The sequence below is a fragment of the Numida meleagris genome, chromosome 26 (genome assembly GCF_002078875.1).
Source record: "Numida meleagris isolate 19003 breed g44 Domestic line chromosome 26, NumMel1.0, whole genome shotgun sequence".
Taxonomy (NCBI): Eukaryota; Metazoa; Chordata; class Aves; order Galliformes; family Numididae; genus Numida; species Numida meleagris.
The window spans coordinates 196,939-215,210 of NC_034434.1; the positions used below are offsets into that span (position 1 = coordinate 196,939).

At 51.7% G+C, this 18,272-nt stretch overlaps 2 protein-coding genes across 5 annotated transcripts; one reads left to right on the forward strand and one right to left on the reverse strand.

Moving 5' to 3' along the window:
* Positions 6-7,520, reverse strand: CCDC43 (coiled-coil domain containing 43). The gene is made up of 5 exons (XM_021377667.1): positions 7,290-7,520; positions 3,755-3,842; positions 2,489-2,624; positions 2,112-2,170; positions 6-1,435 (listed from the first exon to the last, which is right to left on the reverse strand). The coding sequence occupies exons 1-5, from the start codon at positions 7,470-7,472 to the stop codon at positions 1,248-1,250; spliced, it is 654 nt and encodes a 217-aa protein (XP_021233342.1). The 5' UTR covers positions 7,473-7,520; the 3' UTR covers positions 6-1,247.
* On the forward strand, positions 7,578-17,756 carry DBF4B (DBF4 zinc finger B). 4 transcript variants are annotated; one of them, XR_002432881.1, is made up of 12 exons: positions 7,578-7,812; positions 10,762-10,956; positions 11,711-11,761; positions 12,325-12,394; positions 13,120-13,184; positions 13,501-13,537; positions 14,775-14,820; positions 15,359-15,475; positions 15,671-15,791; positions 15,925-16,046; positions 16,452-16,561; positions 16,723-16,745. XR_002432881.1 is itself a non-coding variant. In XM_021377664.1 (11 exons), exons 1-11 carry the CDS (start codon positions 7,708-7,710, stop codon positions 17,405-17,407), a joined length of 1,602 nt encoding a protein of 533 aa, XP_021233339.1. In that variant the 5' UTR covers positions 7,578-7,707; the 3' UTR covers positions 17,408-17,756. The 4 variants fall into 4 exon arrangements, 3 of the variants coding, with proteins under 3 accessions (XP_021233339.1, XP_021233340.1, XP_021233341.1); XM_021377664.1 differs by lacking the exon at positions 15,925-16,046 and having other exon boundaries at positions 16,723-17,756; XM_021377665.1 differs by lacking the exon at positions 15,925-16,046 and having other exon boundaries at positions 14,778-14,820; positions 16,723-17,756.

Below are 18,272 nucleotides of genomic sequence, written 5' to 3' on the forward strand. Positions count from 1 at the left end.
CCAGCTTCTTGGCCAGCCAGCTTTATTGTTCAAGTCCAAAGATAAAGCAGATACTCACACTTGCAAAAATAGTTAAATAGGATGCATTACCCCTAAATCAGACTGGTGCTGAAAGTGGGCAATAGGGGCAGTTACCACTGCCAGGCCAGGAGCTGCCTGTTGCCAAAAGCCAGCCTTGCACGTGAACACAGTGGCCAGAACACGAAGCAGCACAGGGATGAGGCGCAGCGGTTCCCCCGCACCCCTGGAAGCACCACAGGTCCTTCCTCCACGCACAGAGGCGAGTTCAGGTGACACTGCCACAAAGAAGTCTGGAAATGGCAGCTAATGAGCCCTTGTGGGGTGAGAGAAGCCTTCAGCCCCTCCACACAGCTCCTGAGTGGGGCTGGGCCAGATGGGAGCAACCTGCTCAAAAAGCCAGAGCATCCAAACCGGTCACAGCCTGCATTAAAGCATTTACCCTGGCAGCTACTGTAGAAATAACAGTGGATGTTCACCCACACGAAACATCACGGAGCACCATTTTCCAGCTACCAGCATTAAGTTTCAGAACAGCATAAGGGCCTGACCGATTTGCTCCTGCTCTAGCTGACACTCAAATCACTGTGCATTTCCCTTACCAAGAGTCTGTGGGCGAAGTGATCTCATAGCTGGAGCTCATATATATTTCATATGATTTCCTTTCTCTTGCTGCAGAACAGCACTTGCCCTTGCTGAGGGCAGAGCCAAACCCTGCTCTTTCAGCCAGAATGAAGACATAGCGTTGTTCTTGGCAGCACAAATAAATGTATTTGCAAATACATTTTTCAAGGCTAGTGTAAATTCACATTCACCCTGTAGCAGCATGTCCTTAACTGCATGTCAGAAAGGGGCTTTGCTCTGTTCTCAAATCGTAACATGCTGTTGCTGCAATCCCTGGATGTAGCCCATTCAGAAGCCCTTTCCTGCACCTTGCTTTGCTTTAAGTAGTTAGAAGTAAAACTGATCAATTTGAAACACAAACATCACTTCACTGTTCTTTGGTACAACATTGGCCACAAGAATGACTGGGACATTTGACACCACAAGCACATGGCAAAATTTGAGTTTAAGAGGTGCTTGAAATTTTTTTTTGCTACGTAAAATAAAGGAAATGCTTCCAAAGAACCAGTCACCAGCCACGTGCCCAGAATTTCTGCTGCTTTTTAAACACACACCATATTCATAACTGATTGTATCCCCTTAAAAGTCCAACTAGCAAACCCCAGCTATCGCTTCCGCTCTCCTTTTTGTGTCCTTTTCTTCTCCTTCTCCTTCCGCTCCTGCTTGGCTAACTTGTCCTTCTCTCGCTGGAGTTTGTCTTGCTCCTTCTTCTTCTGGAACTCATCTCGCAGCAGCTCCCGCTCCAGCTTTCTGGCATTCAGGACATCCTCCACGTTGGTGTTTCGGAACAGCGCTGGCAACGAGCTAAGGGCAGACAACGTGCTCTGAACACTCAGCTTCCTCTTTTTAGTGGTGTTTTGGGGCTGTACACTCTGACTACAGATCAGCCACGATCCACCTACAAAAGATCTCAGCTGCTCATTTCTCACCCGAGAGCTCTGCAGGAAGAGAAATCCCGCAGCCACCAGCTCTACGAAAGGTGTTGTGCAAAGAAAAGAACATTTCTGACTCCCCTTTCTGCTTTCTCAACAGGCAGGTAAGGAATCTGGAAGTAAAGTGAGGGAGAAAGGAAAAAGAATCTCTGCTTGTGCTGTGATAAAACTGCTTCCACCTGAAACCTGCCAGCCAGAGAGTTGCAGGAACGTCTCAAATAGCACTGACAGAAACATGAGATTTTTGGTTCAGCAACCACGCCCTTAGGTGTACCACAGTAGTCTTGTTTCTATTTCACTTTTAACGATTCCTGACACGATTTGCCTCTCTGGATACCACTTAGAATTAAACTGATGTTTGGGAGAATTATCTGTATCAGTAACATTATGTCAAGCTTCAGAAAGGACAGGAGAGGAAAGGAAGGAACGAAGGAGAGAAAAGGAAATGACGGGATCAGTCTTAGAAAGAATGGGAAATTCACAGCGGATGCTGCCACCCTCCCAAAAACCCCAAGTCACTCAGAATTTAAAGGATACATTTTTCTGATCCAATATTTACTGCTGTTGCAGTGGAGCTGTCCTGTTCATCGTCACCAGTGAGAGAATTAAGGAACCGTGGACACTGGAGTGGATTTGTGCTTCTGCAGTCACACTCGGATCAAAGTGTGTCAGATAACAATTCTACCAGGCCAGGAGGAAGAAGCTAAATACTAACACTGATGACTGAGAACAAAATAAGCATAAAACCCAGTGTTTAACTCCCTTCTGCACGTGGTGCTCCCTAAACTTGGACCTTCCATGCTTTTTTCCATGGAAGCTGCTTCACTGGGAAAAAGGTGAACAAGTTTCTCCAATTCCTCCCCCAGACACTGCAAAGCTAGGAAGGCAATTTTAAACAAACAGGAGAAGGATATTCCTCCTCATCCGTCACGTTGGCATACTGGGCCAGGAGGGCTGCCTTCCTCTGCTTCTCCTCCTGCGAGATCTCCTTTGGCTTCACGATGATCCTGGCCTGCTTCTCCATCATGCTGGCAATTGCCTGGACCTCATCTGCCAAAAAAAAAAAAGACTGAGTATCAGTCAGTGCTGCCCCAGCAGCGAGGGCCCTGCTGGCAGCTGCCATGCCAGGTTTCCACGTGGGCTTGCTTTTGTGCTCCATTTAAAAGCTGGAAGATACCCTTCAGGTTTCGTGTTTCAAACACTTCAGTTTTCTACCAAGAGCAAACACCCAAATGCGTTTTCTAGAAATTACAAGTGGGTATTGACTTAGGATCACAGAATGCCTTAGGTCAGAAAGGAACCTTAAAGATCAAGCTCCAACACCGCTGCTGTGGGACTTCACTTAGGATGTATCCTTCTGTGGAGTCACATTTCTAACAACCTAGCTAGAAGGACACACTGCTCCTGTCTTACTGTGACAAATAAGAAAAATCCCTCATTTACTGTGAGAAGCCAATGGTAGGAGCCAGAGGGATCCAGCAGCATCTTCAGCAATTGCCATCACTTGGCTGCAAAAAGGGCTTTATTTTTTAATGCACCGAGTAGCACATTTTCCTGTCCTCAGCCTAAAGTAAAGTCAGGCCCAGGACAGACTGCTTCCGTGAATTTTCAGGCAAAGACACTCAACAGCTGTGTGCTGAAGCTCTGAGAACTGGTCAAGAGAAGCACTACATAAATGCAGGGCTCACAATGAGGGCCCAGTGGGGACAACTATTTTCCATCACAACATTGGTCAGTGACAGCGTTCTGTTTGCACCAGAACCAACAAAAAAATGCAAAGCAAACAAAAAAGGTCTTTAGCCAAAAGGGACGTTACATCGTGACAACGCAGCCCTGCAGCTGGAAAATCACTGAGCCACGTGCTACACTTAAACCTGCACATCTGAGTGTGGGATTTTGTTGTGTTCCAGAGAAAAAAGAAAAAAAAAAAAAAAACCTTTTTCCTCTGCAGGATTATGAGCCCAAAGAGCAGCAGAATGCTAGTGGCAGCCCCAAGTGAAACTACTCGGCCTCGGTTCGTATTTCAAGACAAAACAGTACACAAGCCACGGCAACAAGAAGCAGGTCAGCTCTGCAAACAATTAGCAGCACCGAGTTTAACTTCTAACAGAGCAAACGCGTAGCTCTCATCTCAGCAGAGCTCACACCGCATGGAAAGGCACAGGGAGCAGCGACACTACCTTCTTTTTTTTCTTTGGCGTCAACAATCTGAGATTCAGACCACTTCTCGACTACTTCCCTGCAAACATCGTTTAAGAGATCTTCTTCCTAGTGGGGGAAAAGAGACTTCTCAGTCTTGGAACAGAGTTGGCCTGCTATAAACAAGCACAAATCAGATATAAGTACCAGCTGCAAAGGATCAGAATGCCCACCAAGCAGGCTCAGGTGATACAGCTTTCACATGGAATCTACCATGTGGGACTTTTTTTTTTAACCTCGGGCAGCAGCACAATGCGTGCCACGAGATACACCTACTGCTGGTTCAGCTCAGGACTCGAAGCAGCCCTGACTGCTACACCAACAGCACAGCCTTCCTGCTCTCCTACAGCAGCAGCACTGTATTAGGGGTCAAATCAGGCAGCAAATCAATGGTGACCCAACTAGACCTGTTCTGCCACCCATGACCTCTGCCCGCCCTGTCTATGCCAGAGGTGAGCTCTGAAGGCTGCAGGTAGCTCCACACCCTCTGCCAAGAGAATTTCCTATGAAGGCGTGCCATAGCCAGGCCTCAGCTGTCTGTCTTTCTCTGCCTTACCCAGCCCCTGGCATGCAGTGGGCATCTCAAAGACAGCACACCAAACCCCTGCACAGACTTCCCACCAAGCCTCCCACAGCTAAGCAGATAATAACAGCGAGGTGGCAGGAGAACCAACACAGTAATACCATCACACTAAGTGCCAAGCACAGAGACCACGAGCACAGCACAGGGAAGGGGATCCCTTGGTGAGGGGGGAAACACAATTAGGAGGGACTAGGATGCTCAAAGATGTGAGAGAGGAGGTGATGAGCAAAACAGCAGAAGGATGAAGGGTTTGAGACTCACATCAGTGCCACACACCATGTTAAAATGGCAAATTGCCTTTAAGCAGAGTAAACCCTGAGGGCAGGATGATGCCCAATCTGCTAAGATCAACCATGCAAGCACGGACACAATGGTCTCTGGAAGTCCCTCCCAACCCCTATGATTCCATGGTTCATTTGGTGGATGGGCTGCCCTGAGCACTGGGAGCACGAGCCCACTGGAATCAGGGCTAGCAAAATGGTCAGCAGCTTTACGTTCAGCCAGGAAAAGAAGGCTGGGAAAGATACACTCCCTGCACGCCTGGTTTCAGCAGCCAGGAGGCAGAAAATTGGGTAAGGGATGACAAAGGAATAACAGTAAGCAGGAAGGAAAATGAACTGCAAGAAGACTGAAAATGATGGCAGATACCTGTATCTGCTAATGAGGATTTGAGCAATAAGAAACAAATCAAGTATTTGTGTACCAGTGTGGCATACCAGGAACACAAAAATGAGACATTCCAGTTGTTCCTGAAATATGATGAAGGAACAATAACTCAGCCCCAGTGCTAGACAGACTTCATATTCTGAAAGGAAGAAATTAAGATCAAGATGACAGCATGCAAATGGACGTGAATGAAGCAACAGAAAATAAATATGATGAACAGCTGACATGGAAGGAAGCAGAGAGGTACTACCACAGCGTGCAGGGCACCCACTAAATAACCCTCCTATCTCAGCCCAGTCCGGATAAGGACCTCTAACAGCATATGGGAGACTCACTTTCCACGTACAGAGCCAAAGAATAAATGCTCCTAACACTACTGTAGATCAGGTAGCTGTGGATACAACAATTTTCATCTAATATTCTCTAAAAGAACAAGGAATTTTGTCATTTTAGAGGTTAGTAAACACACAAAAAACTAACTGGAAAATACACAAGAACAAAGTGACCCACAGTCCGGGATGAAGAGAAGAACAGAACAGAAACAGAACTGGATTTGAAATGGGTATGTTTGAATAGAGTCAGGGAACTAATACCTGACAGGGTCAGCACTGAGGAGCCTGGACATGAGCGCAAAGGCTGCATGAAATTTATTTCAGTGAAGATGGCAAAGGCAAACAAAATGTATACACAGAACAAAGAGAAAAGAGCCAGAAAGAAGCACTCCAAATTAACCAATTGAAAACTGTTTCAAAATCAGTATAGAAATAAGCACAGAGTCTACAAACAAAGTAAAAGCGCACCGAGTAAAAGAATGTCAGAGGTTTCAAGAGGCAAAAAAACATTTTAGAAAGATTGTAGATAATCAGAGTTAGAACTTGTTAATGAACCATAACTCAGCTGCAAAGAGTCAGCCCTGTCAGAAGAAAAGAAAACAGACAGGAGACATGGGACTGCCATGAATACACAATGCATTAAAGGCAGACGCGTATGAAACCTGCACTGGTGACAGCACAGATGGCACCTCAGCGCTAAAGGGAAAAGAGGAGAGATCAGAATGTAACACAGCCAACGGCAGCACCAGGATTTAGTGTTTGCTCCTCCTATTAGTCCAGGCACAGGGCTACACTGACACAGCTATACTTCTTTTAGAAATGAACACAGTGCTGGTGCTGCAGGGTGGGGAAGTGATGGAAGGTAGTGAAGAAGTGCCTGTGCCAATGCACCACTGCTCTTTCTGAGAAGAATTTTTTCCAAATATCCAATCTGAACCTCCTCTGGCACAATTTGAGGCCATCACCTCTCATCCTATTGCTGTTCCATACAGTAGTTGCACAGGAGGGAGTCCAGACACGTCTTGAATACCTTCGGAGAAAGACTCCACAACCTCACTGTTCCAATGCTCCCTTACTCTCTGAGTAAAGTATTCCTTCCTTCTGTTAGTGTGGAAATTCCTATGTTCCATTTTTCCGGTTGCCCCTTGTTATATTGCTGCATGCCACCAAAAAGAGTCCGCCCCCATCAACTTGGCTCCCGTACTTTAGATACTTATAAACAGTGACGAGATCCCCTCCCAGCCTTCTCTTCTCCAGACTGCACAGTCCCAGGCCTCTCAGCCTTTCCCCATATGCTCCAGACCCCTAATCACCTTTGTGGCCCTTCATGGAACTTTTCTAGAAGATCCTTGTGGATCTTAAACTGAGGAACCTCATCATGTTCCTCTCTTCCAACTCCCAGCCTGTCCAGGTCTTGCTGAATGGCAGCATGGCCTTCTGGTGTGTCAGCCACTCCTCCCAGCTCTGTACCATCACCAAACTTGCTGAAGGAGGACTCCATCCCTTCATCCAGGGCACTAATGAAGACGCTGAACAAGACCAGGCCCGGCACTGACCCCTGGGGAGCACCGCTCAGTACAAGCCTCCCAGCAGACTGTGCCACTGATCACAGCACCCTGAGCTCTGCCGGTCAGTCGTTCTCAATCCACCTCCCTGCCCACTCATCTATCCCGCATTTCCTATGCTTCATTACAAGGACGCTGTAGCAGACTGTGTCTCACACCTTGCTGCACTCGAGGTACACAACATCTGCTGCTCTCCCCCCATCCACCCCACCATCGTGACACCTTAGGAGTCTACCAGTTTGGTCGAGCACGATTTCCCCATGCCAAACCTCCGTACCCCTTCTTCGGACACTCCGTAATTACTTTACACCCTGCTACTGTGGTCCCGTCCCTCACCACAGGGGGAACGCGGCCCAGACCCGGCCCTCACCAGGCAGGCCGCCAGCACCCCGCGCAGCGCCTCCAGTCGCTCCTCCTCGCTCTCCTCCTCCCGCAGCAGCCCCGCAATGTACGCCCCGTACACCGCGCGGTCCAACCCCAGCGCCTCGAGCCGCGCCGCCAGCCAGGCCCCGAAACCGCCCGGCCCCGCCGCCTCCACGCTGGGCGCCGCCATCTTGCAGCGCTTCCACCCCTTCCGGTGGCGCACGAGCACAGAGCAACTTCCGGTGATGTGCACGGAATCCACTTCCGGTAGCACGTGCACAAAAAGCCAGGCTACGGCGGCCGGAGAGGGTGAAACTTGTGGCGGGGTGAGCGGCCCTCACGGCCACCGTAGTGACCGCCGTTAGGAGCAGGGCGGGGGGAAATTTAAACGGCGGCGGAGCGCTGCGGGGCAGCTTTCCTCCGATATGGCGGTTCCTGCGGGGCCTCTCCGTGGGAGGACCTTCTTCCTGGACGTGCCCAGCGGGTGGGCGGCGAAGGAGCTGGCGGAGGTCATCCGGCACCTGGGGGGGGTGAGTGTGCCTTGGGCCTAGGCCGCACGGTGCTGAGGGCCTGGGGGGGCCCTGAAGGGCGGTAGGGGCTGAGGGGGCGGCCCACGGTCCCAGATCCCTCTAGGGAGGTGTGAGGGGGCAGGCCTGGGGCACTGGTCACCACCAAGGAGGTCGGGTTGGGTACTGAGAGAAATTTCTGCTCAGAGGTAGTGGTGATGCACAGGCTGCACGGGGAGGTGGTGGGGTCTCTGTCCCTGGAGGTGTTCAAGGAATGTGGAGATGCAGCACCTGGGAACTGTTTCTTGGAAAGGGAGAAAGTTCTTGTGGAACTGCAGACCGGTGGGTGTCACCTTTGTGCCTGGGAAGGTCATGGAACAGATCCTGCTGGAAGGAGTGTTAAGGCACATGTGAGATGAGGAGATGATCTGAGACAGCCAGCACATCATCACCAAGGGCAGAGTGTGCCTGACCCATCTGTGGCCTTCTCTGATCGAGTGCCAGCATCAGTGGACAAAGGAAGGGCAACTGATGTCACCTACCTGGACTTGTGCAAGGCCTTTGGCACAGTCGTGCACCATGTCCTTATCTCTGAGTTGGAGAGATATGGGTTTGAAGGCTGGACTACTCAGTGGATAAAGGGTTGGTTGGACGGCTGCAGCCACAGGGTTGTTGTCAGTGACCCTCCAAGTGGAGGCTGTGATGAGTGAAGTCCCCCAGAGCTCCGTCTGGGACTGGTGCTCTTCAACATCTTTATCAACGACATGGACAATGGGATCGAGTGCACCCTCAGCAGTTTGCAGACATCACCAAGCTGAGTGGTGCAGGTGGCATCACAGAAGGAAGGGACACCACCCAGAGGAACCTGGACAGGCTTGAAAACTGGGCACATGAGAACCTCGTGAGGTACAACAAGGCCAAGTTCACGGTGTTGGGTTGGGGGCAATCCCAGATAGAAGTACAGACTGGGAGAAGAGCTTGGGAGCAGCCCTGCAGAGAAGGACTTGGAGGTTCTGGTGGATGAAAAGCTGCACGTGAGCCAGCACCATGTGCTTGCAGCCCTGAAAGCCAATTGTATTCTGGGCTGCATCAGCAGAGGGGTGGCAGCAGGGAGAGGGAGGTGACTGTCCCCCTCTGCTCTTGTGAGTCCCCAGCTGGAGGATTGAGTCCAAGCCTGGGGCCTCCAGTAGAGGAAGGATGAGGAGCTGTTAGAGCAGGTCCAGAGGATGGCCATGAGGATGATCAAAGGGCTGAAGCACCTCTGCTGTGAAGAAAGGTTGAGGGAGTTGGGCTTGTTTCTCTTTGAGAAGACAAGACTCCAGGGACACCTCATTGCAGCCTTTCAGTACTTGAAGGGAACCAACTTTTTACACAGTCTGATAGAGATAGGACAAGGGGGAATGGCTTTAAGCTAGAAGAGGAGATCTAGGTTGGATGTTAGGAAGAAGTTGTTTTATTCAGAGGGTGGTGAGGTGCTGCTGTAAGCTGCCCAGAGAAGCCATGAGTGTATCATCTCTGGAGGCATTCATGGCCAGGCTGGGTGGGCCCTGGGCAGCCTGAGCTTGTGGGCAGCAGCCCTGCTCTTGGCAGGGGGTTAAAACTAGATGATCTTTGAGGTCACTTCCAACCTAAGCTGTTCTGTGGGGACATGGGTTAGGGTACATGGTGGGGATGGGTAGGGGTTGGACTTGGTGATCTTAGTGCTCTTTTCCAACCGTAAAGAATCTATGATTTACAGTGCTGGTGACTGGTCCCTTCCATGGGGACCAGGGAGGTGTGGGGGCTCCTCCATGGAGGTCTCCAGACTCACCTGGACTTGGTCCTGCTGGTACCAGAGGGACACTGAGGCGCCCTCTGGTTGAGGGTTGAGTGTTGTCTGTTTTCTGCTGGCAGAGGTCTTATGTACGCCAGAGCATCCTAAGCCCATCACTGCTTCATAGAATTGTTTGAGTTGGAAAGGATCCTTGAAGGCCATCTGTCCCACTGCCTGCAGTGAGCAGGGACAGCCACAGCTCCGTCAGTGCTCAGAGCCCCTTCAGCCTGACCCTGAGCGTCTCCAGAGCATCCATCACCTCTCTGGGCAACCTGTGCCAGAGCCTAATCACCTTCATTGTAAAAAAAACTTCTTCCTTATATTCAATCTAAATCTCCCATCTTTTAACTGGAAACCATTTCTCCTTGTTCTACACATACAGATGTAAGATCTTTGCTTCACTCTTACGTTTCCATTCTGTAGTTCTTGCCCTAGGATTGTGCTTTGGCTGCCTAGGTGCTTAGCAAGGCTGACTTGCACTTCTTTCCTTTTCTTCAACCATGCGTTCATGCTTAACTTGATGGTTTCCTTCACCTGGATGTGCTGCCTGCCCTCTGAGGAATGCTCTCCACATCTCTTTTCAGTTTGTGTCTTCCAGTCTGAGAAACATTTACTCCCAGTGGTTGGTTATTTCTCTGTGCAGCTGCCACGGTAGTTGGAAATAACTTTATCCTTTCAACTGTCCCTCTGGCTCCTTATCAGACATCTCCTCGTGTTGCTTCCCCCTGAAGTGCAGTCCTCATAGCGGAGTTCTCGTTCCTCCCACCTTCGTAGAGATGCTGTGTTTGAGTGCACCATCCATCGGTAGTCATAGCCCAAACCTGTGCACTGGGAGATTTTGAGGTTCTCTTTGCTTGCAGCCTCCTTTGTCTCCTGCAGCATAAGTCACTTCAGGGCAGCCACTGTGGCACTGTGTTCTGTGGGGCAGCAGGATGGCCTTGTTCAGCAGCTGTGACTTCAGACTGCACAGATTTGTATCCTCCCATGTACTTCATACCCTGTATCTCTGCTTCCATTGAGCTTCTGCTAAACCAGTTGTTAATGCCCTAAATGAGGCTTTTTGGTTTCTAGCCTCTTTCTTCATCTTCTGCCTTCTGTGCAAAAGTCTGTATGTGTTGCTGAAGTATTTTAGAGCTGCTCTGTTCTGTCTTTTGCTGCAGGTGACTGAAAGCTTCCTAAGCAAAGAAGTCAGCTATGTTGTGTCCAGCAACAAAGAAGCCAAACGAAGCAGAGCCAGGACTCGGACTGAGAAGAGGAGCAATGTGACCTCAGAGGATACAAAAAAAGCCCAGAGCCCAGTGCTTTCCTCCTCCAGAGAGAACCATGCCAGACCTCAGCAGAAGCCACCAGACACGGTAAGAGCTATTTAGATTAAGGCCACCCCACAGGTTATCCCAAGGGATTTACAGAGTACAGCCAGTGTTGGAACATGTCTGTTGCTGCTCTGAGCAACTGTGTTGTTCTTTTTTCTCCATTCTCATTTGTACCAATGTTCCTGGTGTCTGTGCTTCGTTGCTCCCTGTAATGTGCATGTCACAACTTTGAGCTAGCAAGCAAAGGGTATCTACTCAAATGGCAGAGGAAACAGTGGGCTTTGTTGGCTTTCCAGCAGAACAGGCAGTCCATCCTAATGCAGAAGGATATCTAGGGAGGGAAAAAAAAAATCAACAACAAAACAACGGGAATGTAAGCAAAATAAATCTGCATCAGAACCATTGCAGGCTGTGGTTGTGCCCTGACAGCCACAGGTGCAGGGCACAGCAACTGGCTCCCCAGGAAGGACTAGCAAGGACGTTTCTGGCCCCCACCAGCCTCTTGGCACGTGGGGTTTCGGAGCAAGTTGCTGCTTCCTCTTGGCTCGCTCTGAAGCTGTTCAATAAAAGCCAAGCCTTGGCTGACTGACTGCCTACTGTGGATGTGAAGGGTGTCTGCGGTTTGTGTTCCCTGGAAATGCAAGTCCTGCTGTCTTTGAGATGAGGTCTTGGCCAGATTCCTCAGCAGAGCAGGCATCTCTAGAAATCATTGTTGCTGGGCAGCCTTGTTGTCCTCAGCTTGCTGCTGCCTGGGAGCTGTTTGCTGGAACATAATGCTCGGCTGCTTTCTCTGCAGGCCGTGATCAGCAGGGGAAGGGAGCTGCTGCAGAAGGCCATGAAGAATCAGGTGAGCAGCACGTGGCCTGGCTTTCCTTGAGCTGAGTGTTCAAAGGACTGCTGATCAATGCAGAACCAATGCCAGGTACTTTCGGAGCCCCTCCCTGCTGAGGGGAGCAGACTGGTTCTGTCCTATGATTCTATGAAGCTGGTGGCTCTGCAGAGTGCTGTGCGCTGCTTCTTCACAGAGCCAAGCCATCCTTCCCTGTTAGCTGCTCCTAAGGTCTGTCCCAGTGATCTGGTTGCTCCACACGAGAGAATTATTAACACAAGACCCTAATTAGACAAAATTTTAGCCTAGAAAGAACTAAAGGCACATTGCTGGGGCAGTGGAGTCAGTCAGTGACCACTTAAGAAGCTGACACAATAGCAAGAACTAAAAAATCTGAGCTACATTCTACTGTTGATTTGTGGTAGGTAGAGATGAGTTTGAACCTTTCCTTCTTTGCCCTGAAGCTCACATGTTAATAACCCTTACACAATGGCCTGTCAGTTGGGCAAGAAGAAAGCCCCACTGAACTGGATTTATTGCTGCTTGGAGCTGTTCCTTGCCAAACCTCTCTGTTTGCACAGGACACCTGTGGTGGCAGCAGCATCCTCGCCAACGCTCGCTTGTGGGGAGTCCAGATTGTGCACGTGGATGGTATCCTTCTCTCTTATGCTGGAATTCAGTTTCTGGGAATCGGGGATTTTATTTTAATTTTTTGGAGAGAGGCTGTGCAGAAATGGTACAGTGAGAGTGGGCTGGGAGATGGGGGGAACTATGAGGAATACATGGTATTTAGCGATGCTTTGCATGCTTAGAACATGCTACCATCACGTTCACCACAGCAAATGCAGAGTATGTTGTAAAATACTGACTATTGGAAATGTTAATAACACAGTCAGTGCCTGAATTTATTCCAAAGAGGGGCCATTTTTACTAATTGACCTGGAAGTACAGATGGTAATAATGGCAGGACTTGGTTAATGAGGGGGTGCTGCTGGCTGAGGAAGGTGCTTCCTGCCTCAGTGATGGATGGGGAAGGGGTGATGGGACAGACAGATGATGAAACTGTGGTTCTAATAATAGGTCTGGAGTAAAAGGTTCCTGAGTGCCCCATGACAGTGACATACTGCCATGGCTGCGCTTGTCTGGATGTGCGAGCGCCCATTCCTGCGCAGCCAGCTCTGAGCCGCAGCACTGCTGCAAATCTGTCAGGGCTTTCCAGTGTCCACGTGCTGAACAATTCCCAGTAGTGTCTCACTGCTGCAGAGGGGGGTGCCTTCCTCAAAGCACTGACTCTTCCTTGGCTTGCTCTTGGGTGAATTAACTGTGTAGTGGTGATGCTGTGCCTTGCTGAGCTCCTTGACGGCCCACCCCCACAGAAATGCTGTCGTATACTCAGCAGCTGCTGCGTGCCGTCTCAGGAGCACGGAAGGAGAGGTCAGAGGTGAGTGACCTAAATTCAGCCCCATTGGAGGTGCTCAGGACCCCTCAATAGCTCTGAAGAATCCTTCTCACTCCTCTAATGGAGGGGTCAGTGTGAAGGTAGGGCAGAAGATGAGAGCAGCAGCCTGAATATTGTATTTAAGTGCTTCTAGGTAGCCTGACAGCCAAAATATTGGAGGGCGGGGGGGTGCAGTCTGCAGTGCAGAAGCCCTGAAGTGGTGGGTGAGTGCTGTAATCTCACTGTGCTGCTCTGGGATCAGTAATCTCTGCTCTGCCTGCACTGGCTCCCGCGCTGAATGTGTCACTCTCCCCTCCAGGCAAAATGCCCCATGTCCGGATCAAGAGCTCACAAAGGTAGGCCTGGAATTGTTTCCCTGCGTGTTCACACAGAGCTGCTTGAAGAAGCCTCAGAATTTGAATATCCACCTGAAACTTTCAACAAACAAAACTATGGTGACAGATCAAGGCAGCTTCTCTTGAACAGTTTTTGCAGCTCCTTGTCTGCCTGCAGCCTGGTGCAGCGGGAGGACGTTCTGCCTTCCATTTCAGGTGGTGTTCCTAAAACCCCATGAGTGGTTTGCAGCTGAACTCCCAGCATCCCAAGGCACTTAGCAACTGTGCTGCTGGCGCTGCTCAGCCTGCTGGCTCCGGCGCAGTTCTGAAGTATAATGCATCCTCCAGCAGAGAGCACGTTCCTCGCAACCCACTCGCTTCTGTTAGGCTGAAATACGCAGCTGAGGCACCAACCTGAAGCTCCAGCTTCCAGGGAGGGGGCTGGGGAGCCCAGGTTCTCATCTGCAATCAGGCAGGAGCTGAGTGCGGCACTGAGAATGGCACCCGTGGCACAAGCCAGTTTGTGACATGTTTGGTTTTACTCACTGGAGAGCTTCATAGAGCAGAATCCAATCTGGATTCTTCCAGTATGATTTTCCAGTCCTGGGGGGGAAGATGGGAGGGGGGCAGGGGAAGGTACAGAAAGTTGTCAGATAAGGCAGATTGCCTGCTGCAAGCTCAGAGCTCGTGGTCGTGGCACACTCTGTGCTCTTCCTGGGGACTTGTGGTGACAGCTTGTCACCGCTCAGCCCTCTGCCACAAGCACTTATGCAGAAGCATTGATCCTGCACGTAAATAGCTGCGTCAGTGACGTAAGGACGCGTCTGATGCAAGCTCGGGGTGAGACTGGAACGCGCTGCTGAGGACAGGTGGGCTCAGCCTCCTGAGAGAATGGGGCTGAAACTTCCTTGCAGAAAATATCACTGAGCTGCAGGATGGCAAGGAAACAAAACCTCCCCCTCTAGAGGCAATGAGGGAGGCACGAGAGAGTTGTTTTGAGGATCAGGCACATGCCCAGCAGGAATGCCTTGGTGTTTGTTGCTTAACCAGCTCTGGGCTCAGGTTTTCAGGTGTGGCATTCACAGGTGTCAGGAGCACTGACAAGTCTGGCTCTACAGCCCAGCTCTGTTGGGGGGGAGGCAAGGTCAGGCTGGAGGGGCTCTGAGCACCTGGTGGGGGTCTGGGTCCTTCCAACTCAAACCATTCAGCAATTCTATGAATTTGGCAAAGGGTAACTCCTAACCAGCTGTCTTTCCAGCAGGAAAACTGAAGCCCCCTTTTCTGAAGGTTGAAGACCAGAGCAGGTAAGTGAGACCTCTGCAAATATCACAGCCAAACTACATTAAGCTCCTAGGGGAGGAACCCTTTACTGCTTCTCCTCCTGTGTGGGACAGTGGTGTTATGTCCCCAGGTAGAGTGTGGCTTCTTTGAAGGAAGATGATGCTCTCCATGACATTATCCTAGAGGAAGCAAATAGGTTTTAGAGAAGTAATCTTCATGGTTTATGTGTCCGGGGGGGAAGGTGCTCAGTGAGACCTGGCAGCAGTTACGTCCTTGCTCAAATTCCACATGTGATCCTCACAGGTCACTTCATCTGCTCGAGCCCTCTGAAATAGGGAAAGAGATTGAAGCACGGGAGGTCAAAGCTTGTAACTCGATTACAGCACCCAGCCCAGGGGGATCAGATCTCTGCGGTGTTTCTAACAGTGCTCAGAGCACTAATTAATTGCTCTGAAGACAACATTTAAGGTGACTGCAGGGTCAAACACTGTGTCGAACACCCCTCTGAGGGAGGGACAGCTCTGACCATGCCACTGTTGCTTCTTAATCTGCTTCTTCCAGGCAATTCCGGCCCTTCCACCACCAGTTCAAGAGCTTTCCAGGCCTCAACCTCCTGGCCCCCAAGGGCTCCAGCCCCTTCGAGCCTCCGAAAAGCCTCTCCAATTCCTGCAGGGCCAGGTAGGTTGTAGCCACTTCGGTGCGAGCTTTTCATCCTGATGGCTAATGGAGCTTACAGGAGCACTCGTGGGGTGAGAGGAGCCCTGCTCTGGGCTCAACAGCTGTAGCTCAAAGGCAGTGCTGTGTCGCTGGCCCCAGATCCGGCAGCTGGGTGCTTGCTGGGGGGCAGGGAAGAGCTTTGCTGTCACCTTGTAGGGCCATGGAGGGCTGCCTGGTGCACAGCAATGGGGAGAAGAGCCCCCAGTCCACACCAGTGCCAAAGAAGAAGAGGGGATTTTGTGAGTGCTGCCAGGAGACGTTTGAAGAGCTGCAGAAGGTAAAGGCTCATCCCAGCAGTTATGGGGACTGCACAGTGCCTTAGGTGATCACCATGCGCCCATTGCTGGTACAGTCCCTTCGGAAGGAGGGTGGGTTCATACAGCCTTGATGTGGTTGGATCTGCCCTGCAGGCAAAAGCCATAGAGCTGCTCAGATTTCCTGGTCTGGGCCAGCAGTGGTTTTGAAGATCATGAGATGCTCATCCGGGGTCTTGGAGAGCCTCCAAGATGTAACCCACTACCTGGTGTGTAAGGTGAGGAGCTGTTCCACTGCAGCTGGGGGACATAGGCTGATCAAAGAGATAAGAAGAGCAGGGTTTTATCTCCTGTAGAACACCAGAGTGGCTGTCAGAGCCCAGCCTTCCATGATAGACAGCGTGTATTTGAGATCTGCATTTTACTAGCTGCTGGGAAAGCTGTGGGCTGCTATTAGATACAGACACAGCCCCTCATCATCAGGTGTCTATGGGAACAGAACACTCTCTGTAAGCAGCCAGGGGTTGCCTACATTTCCTGAACCTGCTTCCAAGCCGTGGGTCTGTCTGGTGAGAGGGCTGTGTGCCCCGCGGGGCCCCGTAGGCTGTGGGTAGTGGTTGGTCCTGCAGATGTCCTCCTTGTGGAAGGGTGAGCGTTGCTAAAGGGCCTGTTTTTCCTTCCAGCACCTGCAGAGCCCCCAGCACAGAGACTTTGCCCTGGATGACTCCCATTATGCCTCGGTGGATCTTGTCATCGCACAGCTCACCAACAGCTTCGCAGGGCAGCTGCCCAGGTACGTGGTGTGTCTGCATCACCACGCACTGAGCCCCACCGGTCTGAAACTGCCCAAGGAAGGGTTCCCAGCATCCTGCACCGCAGGAGAAAGCTTCATCTTGCTGTGGGGAGGGTGTTGCTGGGCCTTGAGATGGAGCATTAACGGATGGTTTTTTTCAGGTTGCCACCATCCTGCCTGACAGATGAGCACTTAATGCCTGGAGCACAACGTGCTGCAGGAGCTGAGGTGCTGGCAGCAGCGCTGGGGGAGGAGAGGCAGCAGCGTGAGCAGGGGGCTGTGGAGCTGCTGAGAGCTGGTCCTGGCCCTGACACCAAGGAGTGCTCCTGCCTGCCCAGGGACGGGGTCAGTAATCCCCTGGAAGCAGAGGGACTGACTGGGAGCTGCCCTTTGGGGCTGTCTGCTGGAGCCAGAGCAGCAACTGCTGCTCCATCTGAACCCCACAGACTTCGGGCCAACCCTCCTGCCTGCAGGAAGCGCCCGCTGCCCCCGGCTCAGCCCGCCCCGTGGGGGAAGAAGCCCCGAGTGGAGCTGGGGGCTGTCCCTGCTCCGTGCACTGTGTTCCTGCAGACCCCTCCGTGCAGCACAACAGCTCCCCGTGACTTTGGGATGAGTTCTGAGTCAGACTGGGACGTCCCACTGCTCTCCACGCTGCCCCAAGACAACAGGATCCACTCTGTGGACAGGGATCTGCTCCAAAGGACACACACCAGCGTGCGGGACAGCGGGTACGAGTCACAGCTCTGCTTGGTGCTGCAGCGGAACTCAGAGTTGGACAGGAGCTGCTGTGCAGGGAGCAGAGATGCCTTTCCCCCAGCACCAGCCCTTTTCTGGCAGCTGGACTAATTCTAACCACCTCCCGGCTGTTCCCTGGGCCGTGCCCCACGCCTCTCTGGGACAACACATCTTCATCCAGCGCCTGCTGCCCTGGGCCCTGGCAGGGGGGAGCAATACAGGAAGCAACCTTCTGCCCCAGGCCCTGGCAGGAGGATGCACAGCGGGGCACTGAGCTCGCTCCCATCACCCCACAGCAGCAGGAGGGCGGCAGCGCTTCCTCCTCGCAGCCGTGGGCTCTGCGGTGCCCCTGCTGCTGGGAGCCGGGGGCGGGGGGGAGGCTGATGACCTCGCTGTCCTCAGCATTTCCCCTTTTTGCTATCACTGTGCTTGGGGTGGGTGCACTCACAGCTGTTTTTAGCTGCCACTGAGCTGTTTTTTTGTTTTTTTTTTTTCCTTGTTTTTAGCGAACTTTTAATAAAATGAAAGAACAGAGAGCGCTGTGCTGGGTGAAATGTGTCAGGCTCCGAATAGTGTGAATTATGGTGGGCTGGAGGGGGGAAGGAGCTGCAGGGGTTTGCAGTGCCCTGCTCCTCGGGGCTGGGCGGCTGCCTCCCGTCCTGGGCTCGGGGGGGGGGCAGTGGGGTCACTCAGGTATATGGGGCTGGGGGGGTGGGACGGCCCAGTGTAGAGGGATGGGAAGCCCAGAGGGGACACAGCCTGCACCAAACACGTTTCGATGGGGGTTTACGTTTTGATTTCATTGCACGGGCTCAGGACCCCGTCTCCGTCCCCTCTTCATCCCGTGGGCCCCCGCACCGCTGCGGGACCAGCGGAAATTCATCGTTTACCCCCAAACTACCCCAAAATGGTGCGTTTCCCCGCCGCATCCCCTAAAAGTGGGGCACCCCATTACCGCCGGGGGCGGCTCCGCTGC

What these genes read in the sequence shown, in the direction of transcription:
- CCDC43 (XM_021377667.1), bottom strand. Translation starts at nt 7,472, where the DNA reads ATGGCGGCGCCCAGCGTGGAGGCGGCGGGGCCGGGCGGTTTCGGGGCC. An exon ending in GGGTGCTGGCGGCCTGCCTG is followed by an intron (nt 3,843 to 7,289) that starts GTGAGGGCCGGG and finishes TTCCCCCACTAG; the next exon opens with GAAGAAGATCTCTTAAACGA. An exon ending in CGCCAAAGAAAAAAAAGAAG is followed by an intron (nt 2,625 to 3,754) that starts GTAGTGTCGCTG and finishes TTTTTTTGGCAG; the next exon opens with ATGAGGTCCAGGCAATTGCC.
- DBF4B (XM_021377664.1), top strand. Translation starts at nt 7,708, where the DNA reads ATGGCGGTTCCTGCGGGGCCTCTCCGTGGGAGGACCTTCTTCCTGGAC. An exon ending in AGCAGAAGCCACCAGACACG is followed by an intron (nt 10,957 to 11,710) that starts GTAAGAGCTATT and finishes CTTTCTCTGCAG; the next exon opens with GCCGTGATCAGCAGGGGAAG. An exon ending in AAGGTTGAAGACCAGAGCAG is followed by an intron (nt 14,821 to 15,358) that starts GTAAGTGAGACC and finishes TGCTTCTTCCAG; the next exon opens with GCAATTCCGGCCCTTCCACC.